This window comes from Centruroides sculpturatus, unplaced genomic scaffold (assembly GCF_000671375.1).
Source record: "Centruroides sculpturatus isolate CEXI.00-Female unplaced genomic scaffold, Cexi_2.0 scaffold631, whole genome shotgun sequence".
NCBI classification, from domain to species: Eukaryota; Metazoa; Arthropoda; class Arachnida; order Scorpiones; family Buthidae; genus Centruroides; species Centruroides sculpturatus.
In genome coordinates, this window is record NW_019384946.1 from 66,286 (window position 1) to 88,983 (window position 22,698).

The window sequence follows — 22,698 nt, forward strand, 5'->3', positions numbered from 1 at the left end:
TGGAAAAATAGCAAAAACGCGATTTTTTGTTTTTAACTTCGTTTTAGTAGTGTATGTCACGAGAATGCACACTAAGAAGGGATTTTTCGAAATTTCCCCCGCGGGGGGAGAGGGAGAACATTAAGGATTAACCGGAAGAACGGCTTCTACTGTATTATTTTAGATGCGATTTTTTGTTNCTCCATATTCGTCAGTATTTTCTGTATTCATTGTCATTTCCAACACCACCAGTGGTGCTACAATTGCACGCCTGCACCGATAAGCTACTGTGTTAGATTAGTGCTGCCAATTTAGCTAATTTTTTGCTAGATTTAGTGGATTTATGAACAATCCAGCTATGCAAAGTACCTAAATCATAATGGCCTAGCTATTTTTATAATGCTATCTAGCTATAAAAAAATCAATTTTAATGGAAACAATATGATTTGAATATTTTTATTAAAATGTCTAGTTATAAATTTAAATTTTGAGTTGGCAACACTGTTAGCTAGATGTAGTTAGTCAATCTGCTTTGTGGGGAAGTTGTGTGTGTTCTTGGTTTCTTGTGTTATTTTCAAAAACTCAAGTTTCAATGGCCCCAACAAAGCACACTGAAGAGAAACAGCAAGAAAGGAAAGGTGTTAGAACAACGGTAGAGGTAAAAAAAAAAGTTATTGCTAAGTCTAAAAATGGACAAAGTGTTTCCAACTTAGCCAAAAAATTTAGTATGCCAAGAACTATCATATGCAGCATAATAAAAATAAAGAGGTGATTAAAATAGCTGATGTGAAAGGGTCAAAATCTTTGCTGCTAGGATATCACAAATGATTGAAAACATGGAAAAGCTCTTATTGTTGTGAATTACTGAGAAGCAAATGGCTGATGATAGTATTTCAGAAGCAATCATCCATGAAAAATTTAAGAAGTTATATGATGACCTACAGCAAGAGTCCAGGAACCAGTGGTCAGTTTATGACAAGTAGGGGCTGGTTTGAAAAATTTAAAAGATGAACAGGCATTCACTCTGTAATTAGGCATGGCAAGGTTTCTAGCTGAAATGCAGAAGGTGCTGAACAATTCGAAGATTTCAGAAAGTATTATACACTGAGGGATTTAGTCCTCAACAAATTTTTAATTGTGATGAGACAAGCCTATTTTTGAAGAAGACGCCTGAAAGAATCTACATCACAAAAGAGGAAAATGCACTGCCTGGACACAAGCCAATGAAAGATAGGTTAACACTCATGCTATGTGGTAACGCTAGTGGTGACTGCAAAATCAAACCACTACTGGTGTACCATTCAGAAAACTCAAAGAGTTTTTAAGAAGAATAACAAAAAAAAATCACCTAAATGTGATGTGGAGGTCAAACAGTAATGCTTGGGTTACAAGACAGTTTTTCTTGGAGTGGATCTATGCAGTCTTTGCCCCATGTGTGAAAGCTTATTTAGAAAGCCTTAATTTACCTGTGAAGGTCCTCTTGGTTTTGGATAATGCTCCTTCTCATCCTCCAGATTTGCAAGACCTTTTGAAGGAAGAGGATCTTAGCTTTATTGAAGTTAAATATCTACCTGCTAACTCAACCCTTCTAATCCAGCCAATAGATCAGCAGGTCATTGCCTGTTTTAAAAAACTGTACACTAAAGCTCTGTTTCAAAGGTGTTTTGAAGTGACATTGGGAAGCAAACTTACACTAAGAGAATTTTGGAAAGATCATAAGACATGAAAAGAAGTGTCATCCAAGGTAATGATCTCGGCCTGGAAGAAATTATGGCCAGAATGTTTGCCAGAAATAGACATTCAGGATTTTGAATCACAATCTGTTGTTGAAGAAATTGTGTGTCTGGGAAGGTCAATGGGTTTGAATGTTGATTGTGAGGATGTAGAGGAATTTGTTGTGGAGCATGCAAGGGAACTCACCACAGAGAACTGTTGGAACTTCATAAAGGCCAAGAAACTGAAATGATGGAGGTGATTTCATCCGGAGAGGAAGAGTCAAGTAAAGGATCCATACCTATTGCTGATATTAATGAAATGCTGACTTATTGGGTCAAAGTGCAAAATATGGTTAAAAAGTGATTAAACCCAAATGCTGCTATAGTCAACCAAAATACAAATGCATTCAATGATAATGTAATTGCCTATTTCAGAAAAATTTGAAAAAGCAGACAAAAACAGTCAACACTGGACAAGTTCATTATTAAATTGAGTGCTACTGAATCATTGGCAAAACAGACCCCATAATCATAATTGGACCCTAATGTTTTAATTGATGGTATGTCTTCTTCTAAATAATAATAACCTTACTCTTCTTCCCTTTCTACTACTATACTGTATTTATTTAGTACAATAAAGTTTTACAAACAACATAATTTTTATTCTTGTACCTTTTTTTTAGGATGGGAATGGATTAATTCAATATCAGTTATTTATTATAAGAAAAATTGTTTCTATATTTGTCTTATTCCATATTTGTTAGGTCCTTAGGAACAGATTAATGACGAATAAAGATGTTCCACTGTACTATAATTTGCTATATTTATTAATAACTAAATGAAGTACTCTGTTTTACTCTGGAAAATTATATATTAAGGCAGATGCTCATATAAAAGTGTATATGTGAAAGAGAATATGTAATTAAAATAAACTTATAATTTTTAACAAAAACAATTTTAAACCAAAAGAAATTACATTGACAATCTGAAACAGGTGTAAATAGCAATGGTAATACATTTAGTAGTACTGCATAAATTTTGCTACGAATGTATATATGTACAAAGTTTCATAAAAATTGGTTTAGCCATTCTCACATGATACTTGAACGAACAGATGGGCAGTCAGACATGTGAATTGAAAAGTAGTCTATATCCTTTCCAGGTCTTTCCTGAATATATGTACCGGTACAAAGTTTCTTAGAAATAAATTAAGCCATTATCACATGATATTCAGACATATATGAATTAAATTTTATGTAGATAATCATGTAACAGTCTTGTCATCCTGTTTTTATTAGAACCAATTCATAAAAAAATAAACAAATGTAAATGGAATTTTTTACATTATGTTAAAATTTTTTAATGCAGGATTTTGCTGCCACTAATCCAGAACAATCCTTGACAATATCATTCACTTTGGCACAATTGCTACTGACTCAGGGCCATGTCAGTCAGGCTTGTGACATACTACGTTCTCTGGGTGAAATTTCTCATAAACCTGGAGTGGTATGGTACTTTCATCCTTTTCTTTATTAAATTAGTATTTATAAAAATATTTAAATATTAATAACATAATTATTATAGGTGTCAGCATTAGTCACATTATATTTAAGCCTGGAAGATAGAGATACTGCTATTAATGTTTTCAAAGAATCTATTAATTGGTACAAGAAAAATAATGTGAGTAAAAAAACCTTCAAAACAAGCTATTATACAAATTTATTTATGTATAAAAAATATTTAAATTTCAATAAATTTATATTTTAATTTTAATTGATAGTTAAACACCAGACTTTTCTAGGTATTTCTTATTCTATTAAATTAATTAATATAAAAAATTGACATGATATGAATTGACTTTTGCAACATATTTCAGTTTTTTGACAATAATCAATAATAAATATCAAATAAAATGAATGTAATAATGAAGCTCTATTTATTTTGCATTAACATTCTTTGAAACTTTTATTGGAAATAATACAGTTATCTTCTCTTAATAACTGTAACATTACTAATTTAAATAATTTATGATAATTGATGCCACATTTCATCTTTAGTTACAGAGCCAAGAAATGACTATTTTAAGTCAACAATATGCTGAATTTTTATTAAAGTGTGGACAACCAGAAGGAGCAGCAATGTTGTTAGAAGAAATGAGAAAGTATGTTTCTTTTAATATCTCTAAATAAAATTAATAACAATAAGTTTTCAATAAGATATTACCATATAACATAGTAAACATTTTAACAAATTTTTAATTTGTATTAAAATTATTATGGAATGCTAATATAAATGTACACGTATTAAACTTTAAAGTTTTTAAAAATCAAAAAATTTATTTATAAAATTTTATACAATGATGATCAAACTTTAAAATTCTAATATAGTATAAGTTTTAATGATATTGATTTTAGTGAAATCTTTTGGAAAATTCTTGTTAATTCTTTATTAGTATAAGTTTGTTTGCATACCACATTTCCATACTATATATGAAAATCATTTTTTTATTTTAAACACAAGCCTTGTTTATCTTATAGACCATACCTTGCTTGTTTTGGCTTATAAAAGCACTGCACTGCTATGTTAATGTAAATATACTGATATAATAACTATTCAGTGACATTTCTGTTGTAACTGTTATTAAAAATAATCAAATAAAAATAAATGCTTCCAATAATATAAACATTTTTTAAAATGGTAAGTTTTTAGGTACTTTGCAGAATGTAGGGCTAATTTTGTCCCATCTATAAGAACATATCTTTATATGCACAGAAATGTGGTAAATAAAAACAGTTTTAAAATATTATCTTCATATTGAATTTTTATTCTGCATTTAATTTTGCACAATTACAATGGAAAAATAATGTAGCATGTATATACAATATTTATGTTTTTTTATTTCTTCTTTCTTAAAAGTATATATTGCAAAGGTGATTTTATCTTATTTACTGTTTACTTTTCAACACATTTACAGACACATCCTATAAATTTTAAATGTATATTTTTAAAATAAAAATTTTATTATAAGCCTAACTATTGCACTAGAATTTTTATATATTTTACAGTTATATAAATTGCAATATAAAATAAAATAAACTAACAAAGTAAAATAAAATCATTTCATGCAGTGTGTAGCGTCTTTGTAATCCAAAACGATAATTGGTAGATGAACGAACAGCAATTGGTTAGAAAACGGTACGTTTTATTTAACAATTTTTAAATAAAACGTAACGTATTCTAACCAATTGCTGTTCGTTCATCTACCAATTATCGTTTTGGATTACAAAGACACTACACACTGCATTTGATGATACAGCAACCACGTCCTCTACATTAAAATCATTTCATTAAATTGTATCTGTAGTTTGTTTAATCATTCAGTACTAAGATAATTTTCACCATAAATACTAATTTCTAATTTGATAGAAATTTGTTTCAGAAAAAAATTCTATAGGAAAAAATTTTTTATTACGTTAAAATAAGATAGATTAAAAGTGTACTTGAATAAAATTAAATATTATAAAATTTTACATTATTAGTTTAAAGATATGTTAAAATATTTAAATATTCACTTATTGATTTTAGAATTAAGATTTTCAAAAAAATTATGAATATTTTTAAAAAGTAATTAAGAAAATAAGTTTATGATTTAATTTTTGTTTTTTGAAATACAATGATTTCATTTATAAAAAGATATTCAAATAATTATGAAGATTTAATATTTATAATTCTTTTATCTAGATTTTATATGACAAAGAATGCATATATGATTTCTTATTAAATGAAATGTAATTGTTTATTGTATGCATAACATTTGTAAAAAAAAATATATTTTAATGTAGAACTTTAAGAAAATGGTTAAATATTAAATTGAAATACATATTTTTATTGTAAATTTAAAAAATAGATAGACCAATTAATATATTTGTCTTTAAGAAATAATTATTTCAAATTAAAAAGTTATGAAATAATTGTTTGAAAATATTTCTTTAACTATCTATTTCTTATAAAATAATTGTATTATGATAATGGCAAATATTACATTAATTATGTATAAAAATCTTTTTCAGGTCAGATCCTCATAATGCTAAGATTTTAGCTCGTTTAATTTCAGCTTATTCTCAGTTTGATCCCATTAAAGCAAAAGAGTATCCTTTATAATTTAGTTTATATTTTATTAATTGCTGCTATTATTTTTTATACTTCTAAAAATTAGTTAATAGTTTCTTAATGCTATAAACAGAGTTAGTCATGAATTGCCATCATTGGGTGATGTGTCTGATTCAGTTTCTGTTGACAATTTAGAGACAACCAGCTGGAGTATGGGTACAAAATATGTAAAAAAATCTGGTAAAAGTGAACCTTCACCAACAGTAAAGACAACTGCAGCAGAAGGTTTAGTTAAGAAGAAAAGGAAAAAGAAAAAAGGTTAATGAAATTGAAATTTTTATGATCATTAGTAAATAAATACATACATAAATTTTGTGTGTGTACATAGGTAATTTAAAATAATTTTGGATTACATTTTATTTAAAAAAAATTGCATATTTTAAGTAGAAACAAAAGTGATAGAAATCTTATGTCTATCATTCAATATTGTTTTTGAATTAAACTTTTGAAAGAAAATCATTTCTTGAAACAGTCTTTTTATGAACTGAATCATAAGATTTACAGATTGACTTCATAAAGCTAAAAGCATATTTTATTGAATGCTGTTTTTTTTTTTTTTTTTTTTTTTAAATACAGGTAAGTAATAGCTGAACAGTAGTTTTAGTATATTATTCAAGATAGATTAGCATTGAAAATAATGTAAAAATAAAAGAAATAATGATAAAATACAATAATTTTTATTATTGTTTGTGTGTGTTTTTAAGTAAATTATTTCCAACATTTATATTATTTTAGTATTGAAATGGTTATAGGAGAAAATTAACATTAAGTGATTACATGTAGCTTTTTATTGTTGCATTATAATTATTCTGTTATAATATAAAAACAATTACAATATTTTTGTATTTAGAATATAGGAATACTTCAATATTGTTGCAACAATAAATAAATTATTTTAGTTTTATGGAATAATTAAAATTTTCACAAGATTTGCAGACACTTTCATTTTGCTCTCATTTTTGATTTCTTATTAGGAAAATTACCAAAATCATATGATCCAAATGTTGATCCAGATCCAGAACGGTGGCTTCCAAAACGAGAACGGGCAGCATTCAAACGCCGCAAAGACAGGAGGGGAGGAGGTGTTGGTAAGTATTTTTCTTAAATATAAACAAATGCTGTTATTGAATTAGTATTGACTTTTTATATCTACTTTTTAACAAATTATAGGTAAAGGTACTCAGGGAACTGTTGCTGGAAGTGGTGATATGTAAGAAATTTCAACTTGAAATGATATCTATATATTATTTTAACATTAGTGATTTTTAAAAAATGTTCTTTTTCAGGGATCTTTCCAAACCCGTGGTTACAACACGTACTACCACCACTACTACCACAACACCTACTGTACCAGTTTCTCCTAATCCTCATGGACCACGCCAACAAAGACCACAACCTGTTCAGAAGAAAAAGAAGAAAAAAGGTCGTTGGTAAAAAGAAAACAAATTAAATATATCTTGAAGTGTAAATCCATTGTTCTATTAAAATAATTTTTAACACAAAAGTTCCCATTCTATGATCTATGGCTTAACATCATTTAGCTTCCAACAATATGTAAATAACAAATATTAATATTTAATAGATGAAAAAGAATTTTATTTTATTTTTTTTGGTTTGTAAAAGGATTTAACATTTGTAACAAACAAGTCTTTATATGATGATGATAAACAAATTGTTTAATAAATGAGTTCTTATTCAAAGAATTCATTGTATTATACAGGGTTTGTCCAAGAATAAAAGAATTTTTAGTTTAATTTCAATTCGTTTTTAATATGTATTTGCTAATTTTGATCTGTAATATAAAACAACAAAATAAATTTTTTCAGAAACTTGATATCAAAAAAATTTTCCTAGAAAATATGACATCTTATCTTTCTCTATTCAAGAAAGACTAGTATGAATCAATCATGAAATTATTACTCATAACTTCAACATTGGGTTTAAAGATAAAATCATTTACATATCTTTAAAGCAGTTTAACAAATTTTAAAGAAAATTCTGAATTTTTAAAATTTTTATTTTACTTTCTTTTTTTACTTTTTAGAATTTTAAAAGATTACTTTGCAGCATTTCAAAATAATTTAAATTTATAATACAACATTTACAAACATAAATAAAAAATTACATTTTTTTATTTGTAAAATTAAATATAAACAAACTTGAGGTTAAGATATTATCATATTTTATTGTTTATTGTTATTATTATGTTGGGTTTAGTGGGTTATACTCAGTTGACACTGATTGCTGTGTACTATGCTGGACCAGAATCAATGAATAGAAATCAAAACAAAACAAAAATTAAATAGGAATTTTCTAACAATATGGCATGTATTCAATATAGTGGCCTTCTGTAGTGTGATACAGTATACTGAAATGATTTTCTAAGGAATTTTCAAAAAGTAAAATATTTTGAAATTTTGATTTCCCTCTCTGTGATTTCCCTCACTGACCCATACTTCTAAATCTGGTAGTCTTAAAAGTATTCGGGAATCCAGCATTCTTATTTATATTATTTTAAACATCAAGTGGAAAAATAGCAAAAACGCGATTTTTTGTTTTTAACTTCGTTTTAGTAGTGTATGTCACGAGAATGCACACTAAGAAGGGATTTTTCGAAATTTCCCCCGCGGGGGGAGAGGGAGAACATTAAGGATTAACCGGAAGAACGGCTTCTACTGTATTATTTTAGATGCGATTTTTTTTTTGTTTTCAACTACGTGTAGACAATGGAGAAGTTGCGGCTGACATTTTCATCGCGAAAACGTGTACGGCGGACATTCAGCTCCTTCCTGTAAGCCTAGAAGTTTGACAATGGCGTTTGATACGGCGAGCTTGATTCCACTGACATTCCAAACGCCATTGTCAAACTTCTAGGCTTACAGGAAGCCGGCGATGAACGTCCGCCGTACACGTTTTCGCGATGAAAACGTCAGCGGCAACCTCTCTAATTACTATGATTGTTGAAACATTGAATATAAATGGGGTTTGCTTGCAAAATCCGTGCGGGCGAAGTCGGGTAACAGCTAGTTTACAATAAAAAGAAATTATACTCACACAAAATATAAATTCAATGCGATTTTTGACATTATCTTCCTTTTATAATAATGTTAATATCTGCTTTTATGGTACAAGTTTTAATTCTAAGAATGTTAGTTAAATGGGAGTCACTCGACCTATTTCTTTCAGCAGTTTCAATGTTTTTATGCACGAAAAGAATTGTTTACAACAGTATGTACACATGCATAACAGTTTTCTAGATAAATTGACAATTTTATCATATTTATTGTAAGAATGAACTTTATAAAATTTAAGAACGGGATGTTCTCTATGATAAGTTTTCAAAGATTTCCTGCTTTGAAAATCAATGAGTTCTACACCTCTAAAAAAGCACCCGTTATTAGTTAAAACACTTTTCAATGGCTTACTTTACGAGAATTGTCTGCAGCTCTGTACGACTTGTCAGAGAAACGTGGTCGCTAGCAAGGAAGCTTGGTAGCGACTCAAATTGACAATCCTTGTGAAGTAACGACTCGGACGAAATTTTGCTAATAAAATGGCGTGTTGTGACAGAGGCCAAATTTTAAAGTTCTTAGAACGGGAGATTTCAGAGGTTAAAGATTATCGTCTACTCAACATTCGAAATACGGCGAAGTTCTCCCTGCCAAATTTTTAAAAATACCCATCTTTTTTCTTTTTTTTGACCCAGCATATCTTAACGTATTATACCTTGCACAGAAATTCTTCTTAAAAAAACAAAACAAATAGTAACGACAATACATCGGATTTCGGATTCCCATTATAAGTTTACGTAAAGAATTCCATTTAAGTTCTATTAATTATTATTTTATTAAATACAGGAGTATTTTAAACTACATTAAAAGTAGCATGTGTAAAATACCCTTACCACGTCTACCTTTTTTTTAATGTAAGTTAATGTTTTCATTCGCAGTGTGTAGCTTTTATTATAATCTCATTCTACTACATTCACATTCTGTATTTATCATTGAAATGTGTATTACGTATGTTAATTAAGTGTCATATCTCGAGTGGGGTCGGACTTAATGAAGATTTCACTCGTTATTAGCATTTGCATTTTTCTTTCAAACTTTTATAACACTTCTACCCTCAAAATTAAGATTTTTGTATTTTATAATAATTAATATAAAAAGTTTTTTTAATCTCATAACAGATAAATTTGAGTGTGGCGCTAACTTTTNAATTCAGAATAATGAATTTAAGCAATTTTTTCATTAAATTAGGATATCATTATTTCACTATATGATATTTATTTGTATCAGTACTCTTACCACTTATCTAATGGTATAAGAGATCTTACACTTTGTTAGTTATGTTGGAAATTCTATATAAGAATATTTAAAATATCATTTTACATTTTTTTTATGGTGATAATTTCTTCAATATTATAATAATGTGTACAGCAATCTAATTCAATTAGTAATACCAAATGAACTACCAGATTATTTATCAGGATACTGCCGTACATGTGGGTGACCAGTATAAATTAGTTAAATAATTAGTAGCTCTTGAAATGAATATCATATGAGAGTCCAGTTAGCATAAATGTAAAAAGTAACTACATTGTAAACAGAAGTTGTTTGAGGCTGCTCTGGCAACTCTTCAGTTCTAGAATAATTTAAATTTAAAGTAAAATTTATTTCTAATTATTAAATTTATCATTAGCAACCTAACCATCTTTCTACAGACAAATTACTTTATATCTAATAATTAAATTAGTCTTTTNTGTATAAAGTTTCATAAAAATTGGTTTAGCCATTCTCACATGATACTTGAACGAACAGATGGGCAGTCAGACATGTGAATTGAAAAGTAGTCTATATCCTTTCCAGGTCTTTCCTGAATATATGTACCGGTACAAAGTTTCTTAGAAATAAATTAAGCCATTATCACATGATATTCAGACATATATGAATTAAATTTTATGTAGATAATCATGTAACAGTCTTGTCATCCTGTTTTTATTAGAACCAATTCATAAAAAAATAAACAAATGTAAATGGAATTTTTTACATTATGTTAAAATTTTTTAATGCAGGATTTTGCTGCCACTAATCCAGAACAATCCTTGACAATATCATTCACTTTGGCACAATTGCTACTGACTCAGGGCCATGTCAGTCAGGCTTGTGACATACTACGTTCTCTGGGTGAAATTTCTCATAAACCTGGAGTGGTATGGTACTTTCATCCTTTTCTTTATTAAATTAGTATTTATAAAAATATTTAAATATTAATAACATAATTATTATAGGTGTCAGCATTAGTCACATTATATTTAAGCCTGGAAGATAGAGATACTGCTATTAATGTTTTCAAAGAATCTATTAATTGGTACAAGAAAAATAATGTGAGTAAAAAAACCTTCAAAACAAGCTATTATACAAATTTATTTATGTATAAAAAATATTTAAATTTCAATAAATTTATATTTTAATTTTAATTGATAGTTAAACACCAGACTTTTCTAGGTATTTCTTATTCTATTAAATTAATTAATATAAAAAATTGACATGATATGAATTGACTTTTGCAACATATTTCAGTTTTTTGACAATAATCAATAATAAATATCAAATAAAATGAATGTAATAATGAAGCTCTATTTATTTTGCATTAACATTCTTTGAAACTTTTATTGGAAATAATACAGTTATCTTCTCTTAATAACTGTAACATTACTAATTTAAATAATTTATGATAATTGATGCCACATTTCATCTTTAGTTACAGAGCCAAGAAATGACTATTTTAAGTCAACAATATGCTGAATTTTTATTAAAGTGTGGACAACCAGAAGGAGCAGCAATGTTGTTAGAAGAAATGAGAAAGTATGTTTCTTTTAATATCTCTAAATAAAATTAATAACAATAAGTTTTCAATAAGATATTACCATATAACATAGTAAACATTTTAACAAATTTTTAATTTGTATTAAAATTATTATGGAATGCTAATATAAATGTACACGTATTAAACTTTAAAGTTTTTAAAAATCAAAAAATTTATTTATAAAATTTTATACAATGATGATCAAACTTTAAAATTCTAATATAGTATAAGTTTTAATGATATTGATTTTAGTGAAATCTTTTGGAAAATTCTTGTTAATTCTTTATTAGTATAAGTTTGTTTGCATACCACATTTCCATACTATATATGAAAATCATTTTTTTATTTTAAACACAAGCCTTGTTTATCTTATAGACCATACCTTGCTTGTTTTGGCTTATAAAAGCACTGCACTGCTATGTTAATGTAAATATACTGATATAATAACTATTCAGTGACATTTCTGTTGTAACTGTTATTAAAAATAATCAAATAAAAATAAATGCTTCCAATAATATAAACATTTTTTAAAATGGTAAGTTTTTAGGTACTTTGCAGAATGTAGGGCTAATTTTGTCCCATCTATAAGAACATATCTTTATATGCACAGAAATGTGGTAAATAAAAACAGTTTTAAAATATTATCTTCATATTGAATTTTTATTCTGCATTTAATTTTGCACAATTACAATGGAAAAATAATGTAGCATGTATATACAATATTTATGTTTTTTTATTTCTTCTTTCTTAAAAGTATATATTGCAAAGGTGATTTTATCTTATTTACTGTTTACTTTTCAACACATTTACAGACACATCCTATAAATTTTAAATGTATATTTTTAAAATAAAAATTTTATTATAAGCCTAACTATTGCACTAGAATTTTTATATATTTTACAGTTATATAAATTGCAATATAAAATAAAATAAACTAACAAAGTAAAATAAAATCATTTCATGCAGTGTGTAGCGTCTTTGTAATCCAAAACGATAATTGGTAGATGAACGAACAGCAATTGGTTAGAAAACGGTACGTTTTATTTAACAATTTTTAAATAAAACGTAACGTATTCTAACCAATTGCTGTTCGTTCATCTACCAATTATCGTTTTGGATTACAAAGACACTACACACTGCATTTGATGATACAGCAACCACGTCCTCTACATTAAAATCATTTCATTAAATTGTATCTGTAGTTTGTTTAATCATTCAGTACTAAGATAATTTTCACCATAAATACTAATTTCTAATTTGATAGAAATTTGTTTCAGAAAAAAATTCTATAGGAAAAAATTTTTTATTACGTTAAAATAAGATAGATTAAAAGTGTACTTGAATAAAATTAAATATTATAAAATTTTACATTATTAGTTTAAAGATATGTTAAAATATTTAAATATTCACTTATTGATTTTAGAATTAAGATTTTCAAAAAAATTATGAATATTTTTAAAAAGTAATTAAGAAAATAAGTTTATGATTTAATTTTTGTTTTTTGAAATACAATGATTTCATTTATAAAAAGATATTCAAATAATTATGAAGATTTAATATTTATAATTCTTTTATCTAGATTTTATATGACAAAGAATGCATATATGATTTCTTATTAAATGAAATGTAATTGTTTATTGTATGCATAACATTTGTAAAAAAAAATATATTTTAATGTAGAACTTTAAGAAAATGGTTAAATATTAAATTGAAATACATATTTTTATTGTAAATTTAAAAAATAGATAGACCAATTAATATATTTGTCTTTAAGAAATAATTATTTCAAATTAAAAAGTTATGAAATAATTGTTTGAAAATATTTCTTTAACTATCTATTTCTTATAAAATAATTGTATTATGATAATGGCAAATATTACATTAATTATGTATAAAAATCTTTTTCAGGTCAGATCCTCATAATGCTAAGATTTTAGCTCGTTTAATTTCAGCTTATTCTCAGTTTGATCCCATTAAAGCAAAAGAGTATCCTTTATAATTTAGTTTATATTTTATTAATTGCTGCTATTATTTTTTATACTTCTAAAAATTAGTTAATAGTTTCTTAATGCTATAAACAGAGTTAGTCATGAATTGCCATCATTGGGTGATGTGTCTGATTCAGTTTCTGTTGACAATTTAGAGACAACCAGCTGGAGTATGGGTACAAAATATGTAAAAAAATCTGGTAAAAGTGAACCTTCACCAACAGTAAAGACAACTGCAGCAGAAGGTTTAGTTAAGAAGAAAAGGAAAAAGAAAAAAGGTTAATGAAATTGAAATTTTTATGATCATTAGTAAATAAATACATACATAAATTTTGTGTGTGTACATAGGTAATTTAAAATAATTTTGGATTACATTTTATTTAAAAAAAATTGCATATTTTAAGTAGAAACAAAAGTGATAGAAATCTTATGTCTATCATTCAATATTGTTTTTGAATTAAACTTTTGAAAGAAAATCATTTCTTGAAACAGTCTTTTTATGAACTGAATCATAAGATTTACAGATTGACTTCATAAAGCTAAAAGCATATTTTATTGAATGCTGTTTTTTTTTTTTTTTTTTTTTTTTTTTTTTTTTTTTTTNATTTTGTAGAACTTCATGCAATAAAAAGAGAGGTATTTCAATAGTTATGAATATTGCTTATCCCATTTTTTAATGTATTTCTAAAAACAGTTAAAATGTTGGAAAGTTTTCTATTATCTTTGTGGGAAAAATTTTAACTTGTTTCCAATCCTTTCAAATAATTCTAAAAAATTTTTCCAAATGATAGATAAAATAGAGTATGTTGCATGTTTCAGTATCATTCCATATTTTTAGCATGATACAAACATTATAAATTTCAGTTATGAATAATAAGTTTATAAATAAGTTCAAAACACATAATGAGGTTGGTGACCTCATTAAGTGTTTGTAAACAATAATGCAACAAATAAATTTGTTTAATAATACCATTAGAAACTATGTATAAACTGTATCTTTTACTTTCCAGCTGTTATATACAGTGAAGAAGAAAGTATGGATGTTTTTTAAAAACTCACATCTGTAATTGTTACCACAAAAGATATTTGTTGGAAGATGTGAGTTTGTATTAAACTAGCATTTTACGGAATAAAGTCTGGAAAACATCTTCCATTTGGTGTCTGTTATCAGTGATACATTTCTGGGGGTGATTTTGGCAACTTCCATGCAAATAGCTTTCTTCAGTGCTTGCAGAGAACAGGGCTTATGCCCATATACACATGCCTTGAGGTATCCCTATAAGAAATAATTGAATGTGGATAGGTCAGGCAAATGAGGAGGCCAATGAATGTCACCCAACCTGGAAATGAGGCGATCAGGGAAGAGATGACAAATAACATCAATTTATGTTCTAGCTATGTGGGCAGTCGCCCCATCCTGTTGAAACCACACACATGTTTCCATCATATGCAAGGTTGCAGAAACATATTCCCATCAGACGTGAACAACTGAGCGATCCCCTTTGTGTACGACTGTTTTCTCAGTCATACACAAACACACGGTGTTCTATCGTCCACAGTTCCATGCCTTCAACTGAAAAGACAATGCTAAGACCTTACCTACTACCTTCTTGCCTCCTGCCACACATCTGTCACTCCACATGGTTGTGAGTTCTCATCATTTCAAAAACATCTGTCATTTTTGGCCCACCCTGTACAACAGAGGGAAAGTATAGCAATTGGTGAAAAGATGATTCCCCCCAATTTTGACATTTTTAGACTTAGGACACCTCGAAACATTGAGAAATGCAAAAAAATTTGGGGGGTAATTTCTGTATGTATGGATGTGTATGTGTATCATGATTTTATTCTTCTTGTTCAAAGCTTAATAACTCCTGCTTTTTTTGAAAATTTCTGAAACTTTGGAGGGAGGTTTGTGTATTAGGGTGGATTGATGCTATGAAATTTTGGTGTGAATTTTGGTATGAAATTTAGGGTGGATTGATGCTATGAAATTTTAAAGATTGAGAGGGGTGGAGAGATAATGGGGTCGTGTGTATCTCCAGTAGAGTCAGACTTAATGATGATTTTACTCATTATTAGCATTTACAATTTTTTATAAAAACCCATCCTTATCCTCAAAATTAAGCTTTTTGCCATTTTATAATAGTTAAAAATATGAAAAGATTTTTTAATAAAATATGATAACAGATGGTGCCATCAAAATTTTAAATGTTGCTGGAAAAATTGAGCAACTCATTGCTGGTTTATATTAATGTGTAGTAATGAAAATGTTATAATTAAACTGTATATTTTACATTAAAAATATTACCATATAAAAGTATAACAATAATGAAAATAAACAGTGAATTTATTGTAATGAACTGTTAAGATTAAGTGCTCATTAGATTGCACTGAAAATTTATGATAAAAATCATAAAACTGTTTAACTGCAGTAGAATGCAGGCATAACATAAAATGAAACACATTAGATATAGAATAACTTCCTACTTTCCAGTTTTACTAGAGCAACTTTTTAATATTTCATAAACTACTTCAAAGAAATTGAAATACTGAGATTATTTGATTTAGATATTATACTAAAGATTATCATTTGTTTATAACAAGAATTCATAAAAAACAAAAAAGAGTTCTGATACTGGATATACAGTGGAACCTCTATATTCATAATATTCAATATTTGTCATATTTTGATAACCTTTCTTTTTCTCCATATTCGTCAGTATTTTCTGTATTCATTGTCATTTCCAACACCACCAGTGGTGCTACAATTGCACGCCTGCACCGATAAGCTACTGTGTTAGATTAGTGCTGCCAATTTAGCTAATTTTTTGCTAGATTTAGTGGATTTATGAACAATCCAGCTATGCAAAGTACCTAAATCATAATGGCCTAGCTATTTTTATAATGCTATCTAGCTATAAAAAAATCAATTTTAATGGAAACAATATGATTTGAATATTTTTATTAAAATGTCTAGTTATAAATTTAAATTTTGAGTTGGCAACACTGTTAGCTAGATGTAGTTAGTCAATCTGCTTTGTGGGGAAGTTGTGTGTGTTCTTGGTTTCTTGTGTTATTTTCAAAAACTCAAGTTTCAATGGCCCCAACAAAGCACACTGAAGAGAAACAGCAAGAAAGGAAAGGTGTTAGAACAACGGTAGAGGTAAAAAAAAAAGTTATTGCTAAGTCTAAAAATGGACAAAGTGTTTCCAACTTAGCCAAAAAATTTAGTATGCCAAGAACTATCATATGCAGCATAATAAAAATAAAGAGGTGATTAAAATAGCTGATGTGAAAGGGTCAAAATCTTTGCTGCTAGGATATCACAAATGATTGAAAACATGGAAAAGCTCTTATTGTTGTGAATTACTGAGAAGCAAATGGCTGATGATAGTATTTCAGAAGCAATCATCCATGAAAAATTTAAGAAGTTATATGATGACCTACAGCAAGAGTCCAGGAACCAGTGGTCAGTTTATGACAAGTAGGGGCTGGTTTGAAAAATTTAAAAGATGAACAGGCATTCACTCTGTAATTAGGCATGGCAAGGTTTCTAGCTGAAATGCAGAAGGTGCTGAACAATTCGAAGATTTCAGAAAGTATTATACACTGAGGGATTTAGTCCTCAACAAATTTTTAATTGTGATGAGACAAGCCTATTTTTGAAGAAGACGCCTGAAAGAATCTACATCACAAAAGAGGAAAATGCACTGCCTGGACACAAGCCAATGAAAGATAGGTTAACACTCATGCTGTGTGGTAACGCTAGTGGTGACTGCAAAATCAAACCACTACTGGTGTACCATTCAGAAAACTCAAAGAGTTTTTAAGAAGAATAACAAAAAAAAATCACCTAAATGTGATGTGGAGGTCAAACAGTAATGCTTGGGTTACAAGACAGTTTTTCTTGGAGTGGATCTATGCAGTCTTTGCCCCATGTGTGAAAGCTTATTTAGAAAGCCTTAATTTACCTGTGAAGGTCCTCTTGGTTTTGGATAATGCTCCTTCTCATCCTCCAGATTTGCAAGACCTTTTGAAGGAAGAGGATCTTAGCTTTATTGAAGTTAAATATCTACCTGCTAACTCAACCCTTCTAATCCAGCCAATAGATCAGCAGGTCATTGCCTGTTTTAAAAAACTGTACACTAAAGCTCTGTTTCAAAGGTGTTTTGAAGTGACATTGGGAAGCAAACTTACACTAAGAGAATTTTGGAAAGATCATAAGACATGAAAAGAAGTGTCATCCAAGGTAATGATCTCGGCCTGGAAGAAATTATGGCCAGAATGTTTGCCAGAAATAGACATTCAGGATTTTGAATCACAATCTGTTGTTGAAGAAATTGTGTGTCTGGGAAGGTCAATGGGTTTGAATGTTGATTGTGAGGATGTAGAGGAATTTGTTGTGGAGCATGCAAGGGAACTCACCACAGAGAACTGTTGGAACTTCATAAAGGCCAAGAAACTGAAATGATGGAGGTGATTTCATCCGGAGAGGAAGAGTCAAGTAAAGGATCCATACCTATTGCTGATATTAATGAAATGCTGACTTATTGGGTCAAAGTGCAAAATATGGTTAAAAAGTGATTAAACCCAAATGCTGCTATAGTCAACCAAAATACAAATGCATTCAATGATAATGTAATTGCCTATTTCAGAAAAATTTGAAAAAGCAGACAAAAACAGTCAACACTGGACAAGTTCATTATTAAATTGAGTGCTACTGAATCATTGGCAAAACAGACCCCATAATCATAATTGGACCCTAATGTTTTAATTGATGGTATGTCTTCTTCTAAATAATAATAACCTTACTCTTCTTCCCTTTCTACTACTATACTGTATTTATTTAGTACAATAAAGTTTTACAAACAACATAATTTTTATTCTTGTACCTTTTTTTTAGGATGGGAATGGATTAATTCAATATCAGTTATTTATTATAAGAAAAATTGTTTCTATATTTGTCTTATTCCATATTTGTTAGGTCCTTAGGAACAGATTAATGACGAATAAAGATGTTCCACTGTACTATAATTTGCTATATTTATTAATAACTAAATGAAGTACTCTGTTTTACTCTGGAAAATTACATATTAAGGCAGATGCTCATATAAAAGTGTATATGTGAAAGAGAATATGTAATTAAAATAAACTTATAATTTTTAACAAAAACAATTTTAAACCAAAAGAAATTACATTGACAATCTGAAACAGGTGTAAATAGCAATGGTAATACATTTAGTAGTACTGCATAAATTTTGCTACGAATGTATATATGTACAAAGTTTCATAAAAATTGGTTTAGCCATTCTCACATGATACTTGAACGAACAGATGGGCAGTCAGACATGTGAATTGAAAAGTAGTCTATATCCTTTCCAGGTCTTTCCTGAATATATGTACCGGTACAAAGTTTCTTAGAAATAAATTAAGCCATTATCACATGATATTCAGACATATATGAATTAAATTTTATGTAGATAATCATGTAACAGTCTTGTCATCCTGTTTTTATTAGAACCAATTCATAAAAAAATAAACAAATGTAAATGGAATTTTTTACATTATGTTAAAATTTTTTAATGCAGGATTTTGCTGCCACTAATCCAGAACAATCCTTGACAATATCATTCACTTTGGCACAATTGCTACTGACTCAGGGCCATGTCAGTCAGGCTTGTGACATACTACGTTCTCTGGGTGAAATTTCTCATAAACCTGGAGTGGTATGGTACTTTCATCCTTTTCTTTATTAAATTAGTATTTATAAAAATATTTAAATATTAATAACATAATTATTATAGGTGTCAGCATTAGTCACATTATATTTAAGCCTGGAAGATAGAGATACTGCTATTAATGTTTTCAAAGAATCTATTAATTGGTACAAGAAAAATAATGTGAGTAAAAAAACCTTCAAAACAAGCTATTATACAAATTTATTTATGTATAAAAAATATTTAAATTTCAATAAATTTATATTTTAATTTTAATTGATAGTTAAACACCAGACTTTTCTAGATATTTCTTATTCTATTAAATTAATTAATATAAAAAATTGACATGATATGAATTGACTTTTGCAACATATTTCAGTTTTTTGACAATAATCAATAATAAATATCAAATAAAATGAATGTAATAATGAAGCTCTATTTATTTTGCATTAACATTCTTTGAAACTTTTATTGGAAATAATACAGTTATCTTCTCTTAATAACTGTAACATTACTAATTTAAATAATTTATGATAATTGATGCCACATTTCATCTTTAGTTACAGAGCCAAGAAATGACTATTTTAAGTCAACAATATGCTGAATTTTTATTAAAGTGTGGACAACCAGAAGGAGCAGCAATGTTGTTAGAAGAAATGAGAAAGTATGTTTCTTTTAATATCTCTAAATAAAATTAATAACAATAAGTTTTCAATAAGATATTACCATATAACATAGTAAACATTTTAACAAATTTTTAATTTGTATTAAAATTATTATGGAATGCTAATATAAATGTACACGTATTAAACTTTAAAGTTTTTAAAAATCAAAAAATTTATTTATAAAATTTTATACAATGATGATCAAACTTTAAAATTCTAATATAGTATAAGTTTTAATGATATTGATTTTAGTGAAATCTTTTGGAAAATTCTTGTTAATTCTTTATTAGTATAAGTTTGTTTGCATACCACATTTCCATACTATATATGAAAATCATTTTTTTATTTTAAACACAAGCCTTGTTTATCTTATAGACCATACCTTGCTTGTTTTGGCTTATAAAAGCACTGCACTGCTATGTTAATGTAAATATACTGATATAATAACTATTCAGTGACATTTCTGTTGTAACTGTTATTAAAAATAATCAAATAAAAATAAATGCTTCCAATAATATAAACATTTTTTAAAATGGTAAGTTTTTAGGTACTTTGCAGAATGTAGGGCTAATTTTGTCCCATCTATAAGAACATATCTTTATATGCACAGAAATGTGGTAAATAAAAACAGTTTTAAAATATTATCTTCATATTGAATTTTTATTCTGCATTTAATTTTGCACAATTACAATGGAAAAATAATGTAGCATGTATATACAATATTTATGTTTTTTTATTTCTTCTTTCTTAAAAGTATATATTGCAAAGGTGATTTTATCTTATTTACTGTTTACTTTTCAACACATTTACAGACACATCCTATAAATTTTAAATGTATATTTTTAAAATAAAAATTTTATTATAAGCCTAACTATTGCACTAGAATTTTTATATATTTTACAGTTATATAAATTGCAATATAAAATAAAATAAACTAACAAAGTAAAATAAAATCATTTCATGCAGTGTGTAGCGTCTTTGTAATCCAAAACGATAATTGGTAGATGAACGAACAGCAATTGGTTAGAAAACGGTACGTTTTATTTAACAATTTTTAAATAAAACGTAACGTATTCTAACCAATTGCTGTTCGTTCATCTACCAATTATCGTTTTGGATTACAAAGACACTACACACTGCATTTGATGATACAGCAACCACGTCCTCTACATTAAAATCATTTCATTAAATTGTATCTGTAGTTTGTTTAATCATTCAGTACTAAGATAATTTTCACCATAAATACTAATTTCTAATTTGATAGAAATTTGTTTCAGAAAAAAATTCTATAGGAAAAAATTTTTTATTACGTTAAAATAAGATAGATTAAAAGTGTACTTGAATAAAATTAAATATTATAAAATTTTACATTATTAGTTTAAAGATATGTTAAAATATTTAAATATTCACTTATTGATTTTAGAATTAAGATTTTCAAAAAAATTATGAATATTTTTAAAAAGTAATTAAGAAAATAAGTTTATGATTTAATTTTTGTTTTTTGAAATACAATGATTTCATTTATAAAAAGATATTCAAATAATTATGAAGATTTAATATTTATAATTCTTTTATCTAGATTTTATATGACAAAGAATGCATATATGATTTCTTATTAAATGAAATGTAATTGTTTATTGTATGCATAACATTTGTAAAAAAAAATATATTTTAATGTAGAACTTTAAGAAAATGGTTAAATATTAAATTGAAATACATATTTTTATTGTAAATTTAAAAAATAGATAGACCAATTAATATATTTGTCTTTAAGAAATAATTATTTCAAATTAAAAAGTTATGAAATAATTGTTTGAAAATATTTCTTTAACTATCTATTTCTTATAAAATAATTGTATTATGATAATGGCAAATATTACATTAATTATGTATAAAAATCTTTTTCAGGTCAGATCCTCATAATGCTAAGATTTTAGCTCGTTTAATTTCAGCTTATTCTCAGTTTGATCCCATTAAAGCAAAAGAGTATCCTTTATAATTTAGTTTATATTTTATTAATTGCTGCTATTATTTTTTATACTTCTAAAAATTAGTTAATAGTTTCTTAATGCTATAAACAGAGTTAGTCATGAATTGCCATCATTGGGTGATGTGTCTGATTCAGTTTCTGTTGACAATTTAGAGACAACCAGCTGGAGTATGGGTACAAAATATGTAAAAAAATCTGGTAAAAGTGAACCTTCACCAACAGTAAAGACAACTGCAGCAGAAGGTTTAGTTAAGAAGAAAAGGAAAAAGAAAAAAGGTTAATGAAATTGAAATTTTTATGATCATTAGTAAATAAATACATACATAAATTTTGTGTGTGTACATAGGTAATTTAAAATAATTTTGGATTACATTTTATTTAAAAAAAATTGCATATTTTAAGTAGAAACAAAAGTGATAGAAATCTTATGTCTATCATTCAATATTGTTTTTGAATTAAACTTTTGAAAGAAAATCATTTCTTGAAACAGTCTTTTTATGAACTGAATCATAAGATTTACAGATTGACTTCATAAAGCTAAAAGCATATTTTATTGAATGCTGTTTTTTTTTTTTTTTTTTTTTTTTTTTTTTTTTTTTTTTT

General features: G+C 27.2%; 3 protein-coding genes across 3 annotated transcripts in view; all 3 read left to right on the forward strand.

The window, feature by feature from the left end:
* Positions 1-7,368, forward strand: part of LOC111632197 (signal recognition particle subunit SRP72-like) — a 71,311-nt gene extending 63,943 nt beyond the window's left edge. The window contains exons 16-23 of the mRNA XM_023376572.1: positions 3,055-3,200; positions 3,279-3,374; positions 3,752-3,855; positions 5,765-5,842; positions 5,938-6,122; positions 6,839-6,952; positions 7,035-7,074; positions 7,151-7,368. Coding sequence (XP_023232340.1) covers positions 3,055-3,200; positions 3,279-3,374; positions 3,752-3,855; positions 5,765-5,842; positions 5,938-6,122; positions 6,839-6,952; positions 7,035-7,074; positions 7,151-7,298 — 911 coding nt within the window. The 3' untranslated portion in view covers positions 7,299-7,368. The remainder of the gene's footprint in view (positions 1-3,054; positions 3,201-3,278; positions 3,375-3,751; positions 3,856-5,764; positions 5,843-5,937; positions 6,123-6,838; positions 6,953-7,034; positions 7,075-7,150) is intronic.
* Positions 7,369-10,813: 3,445 nt separating this feature from the next.
* Positions 10,814-14,397, forward strand: LOC111632202 (signal recognition particle subunit SRP72-like). Its single transcript, XM_023376579.1, has 6 exons — positions 10,814-11,076; positions 11,155-11,250; positions 11,628-11,731; positions 13,641-13,718; positions 13,814-13,999; positions 14,334-14,397. Exons 1-6 carry the CDS (start codon positions 10,933-10,935, stop codon positions 14,395-14,397), a joined length of 672 nt encoding a protein of 223 aa, XP_023232347.1. The 5' UTR covers positions 10,814-10,932.
* A 4,789-nt stretch (positions 14,398-19,186) lies between these two features.
* LOC111632203 (signal recognition particle subunit SRP72-like) overlaps positions 19,187-22,698 on the forward strand; it is a 14,138-nt gene continuing 10,626 nt past the window's right edge. The window contains exons 1-5 of the mRNA XM_023376580.1: positions 19,187-19,449; positions 19,528-19,623; positions 20,001-20,104; positions 22,014-22,091; positions 22,187-22,372. Of these exons, the coding sequence (XP_023232348.1) occupies positions 19,306-19,449; positions 19,528-19,623; positions 20,001-20,104; positions 22,014-22,091; positions 22,187-22,372 (608 nt within the window). The 5' untranslated portion in view covers positions 19,187-19,305. The remainder of the gene's footprint in view (positions 19,450-19,527; positions 19,624-20,000; positions 20,105-22,013; positions 22,092-22,186; positions 22,373-22,698) is intronic.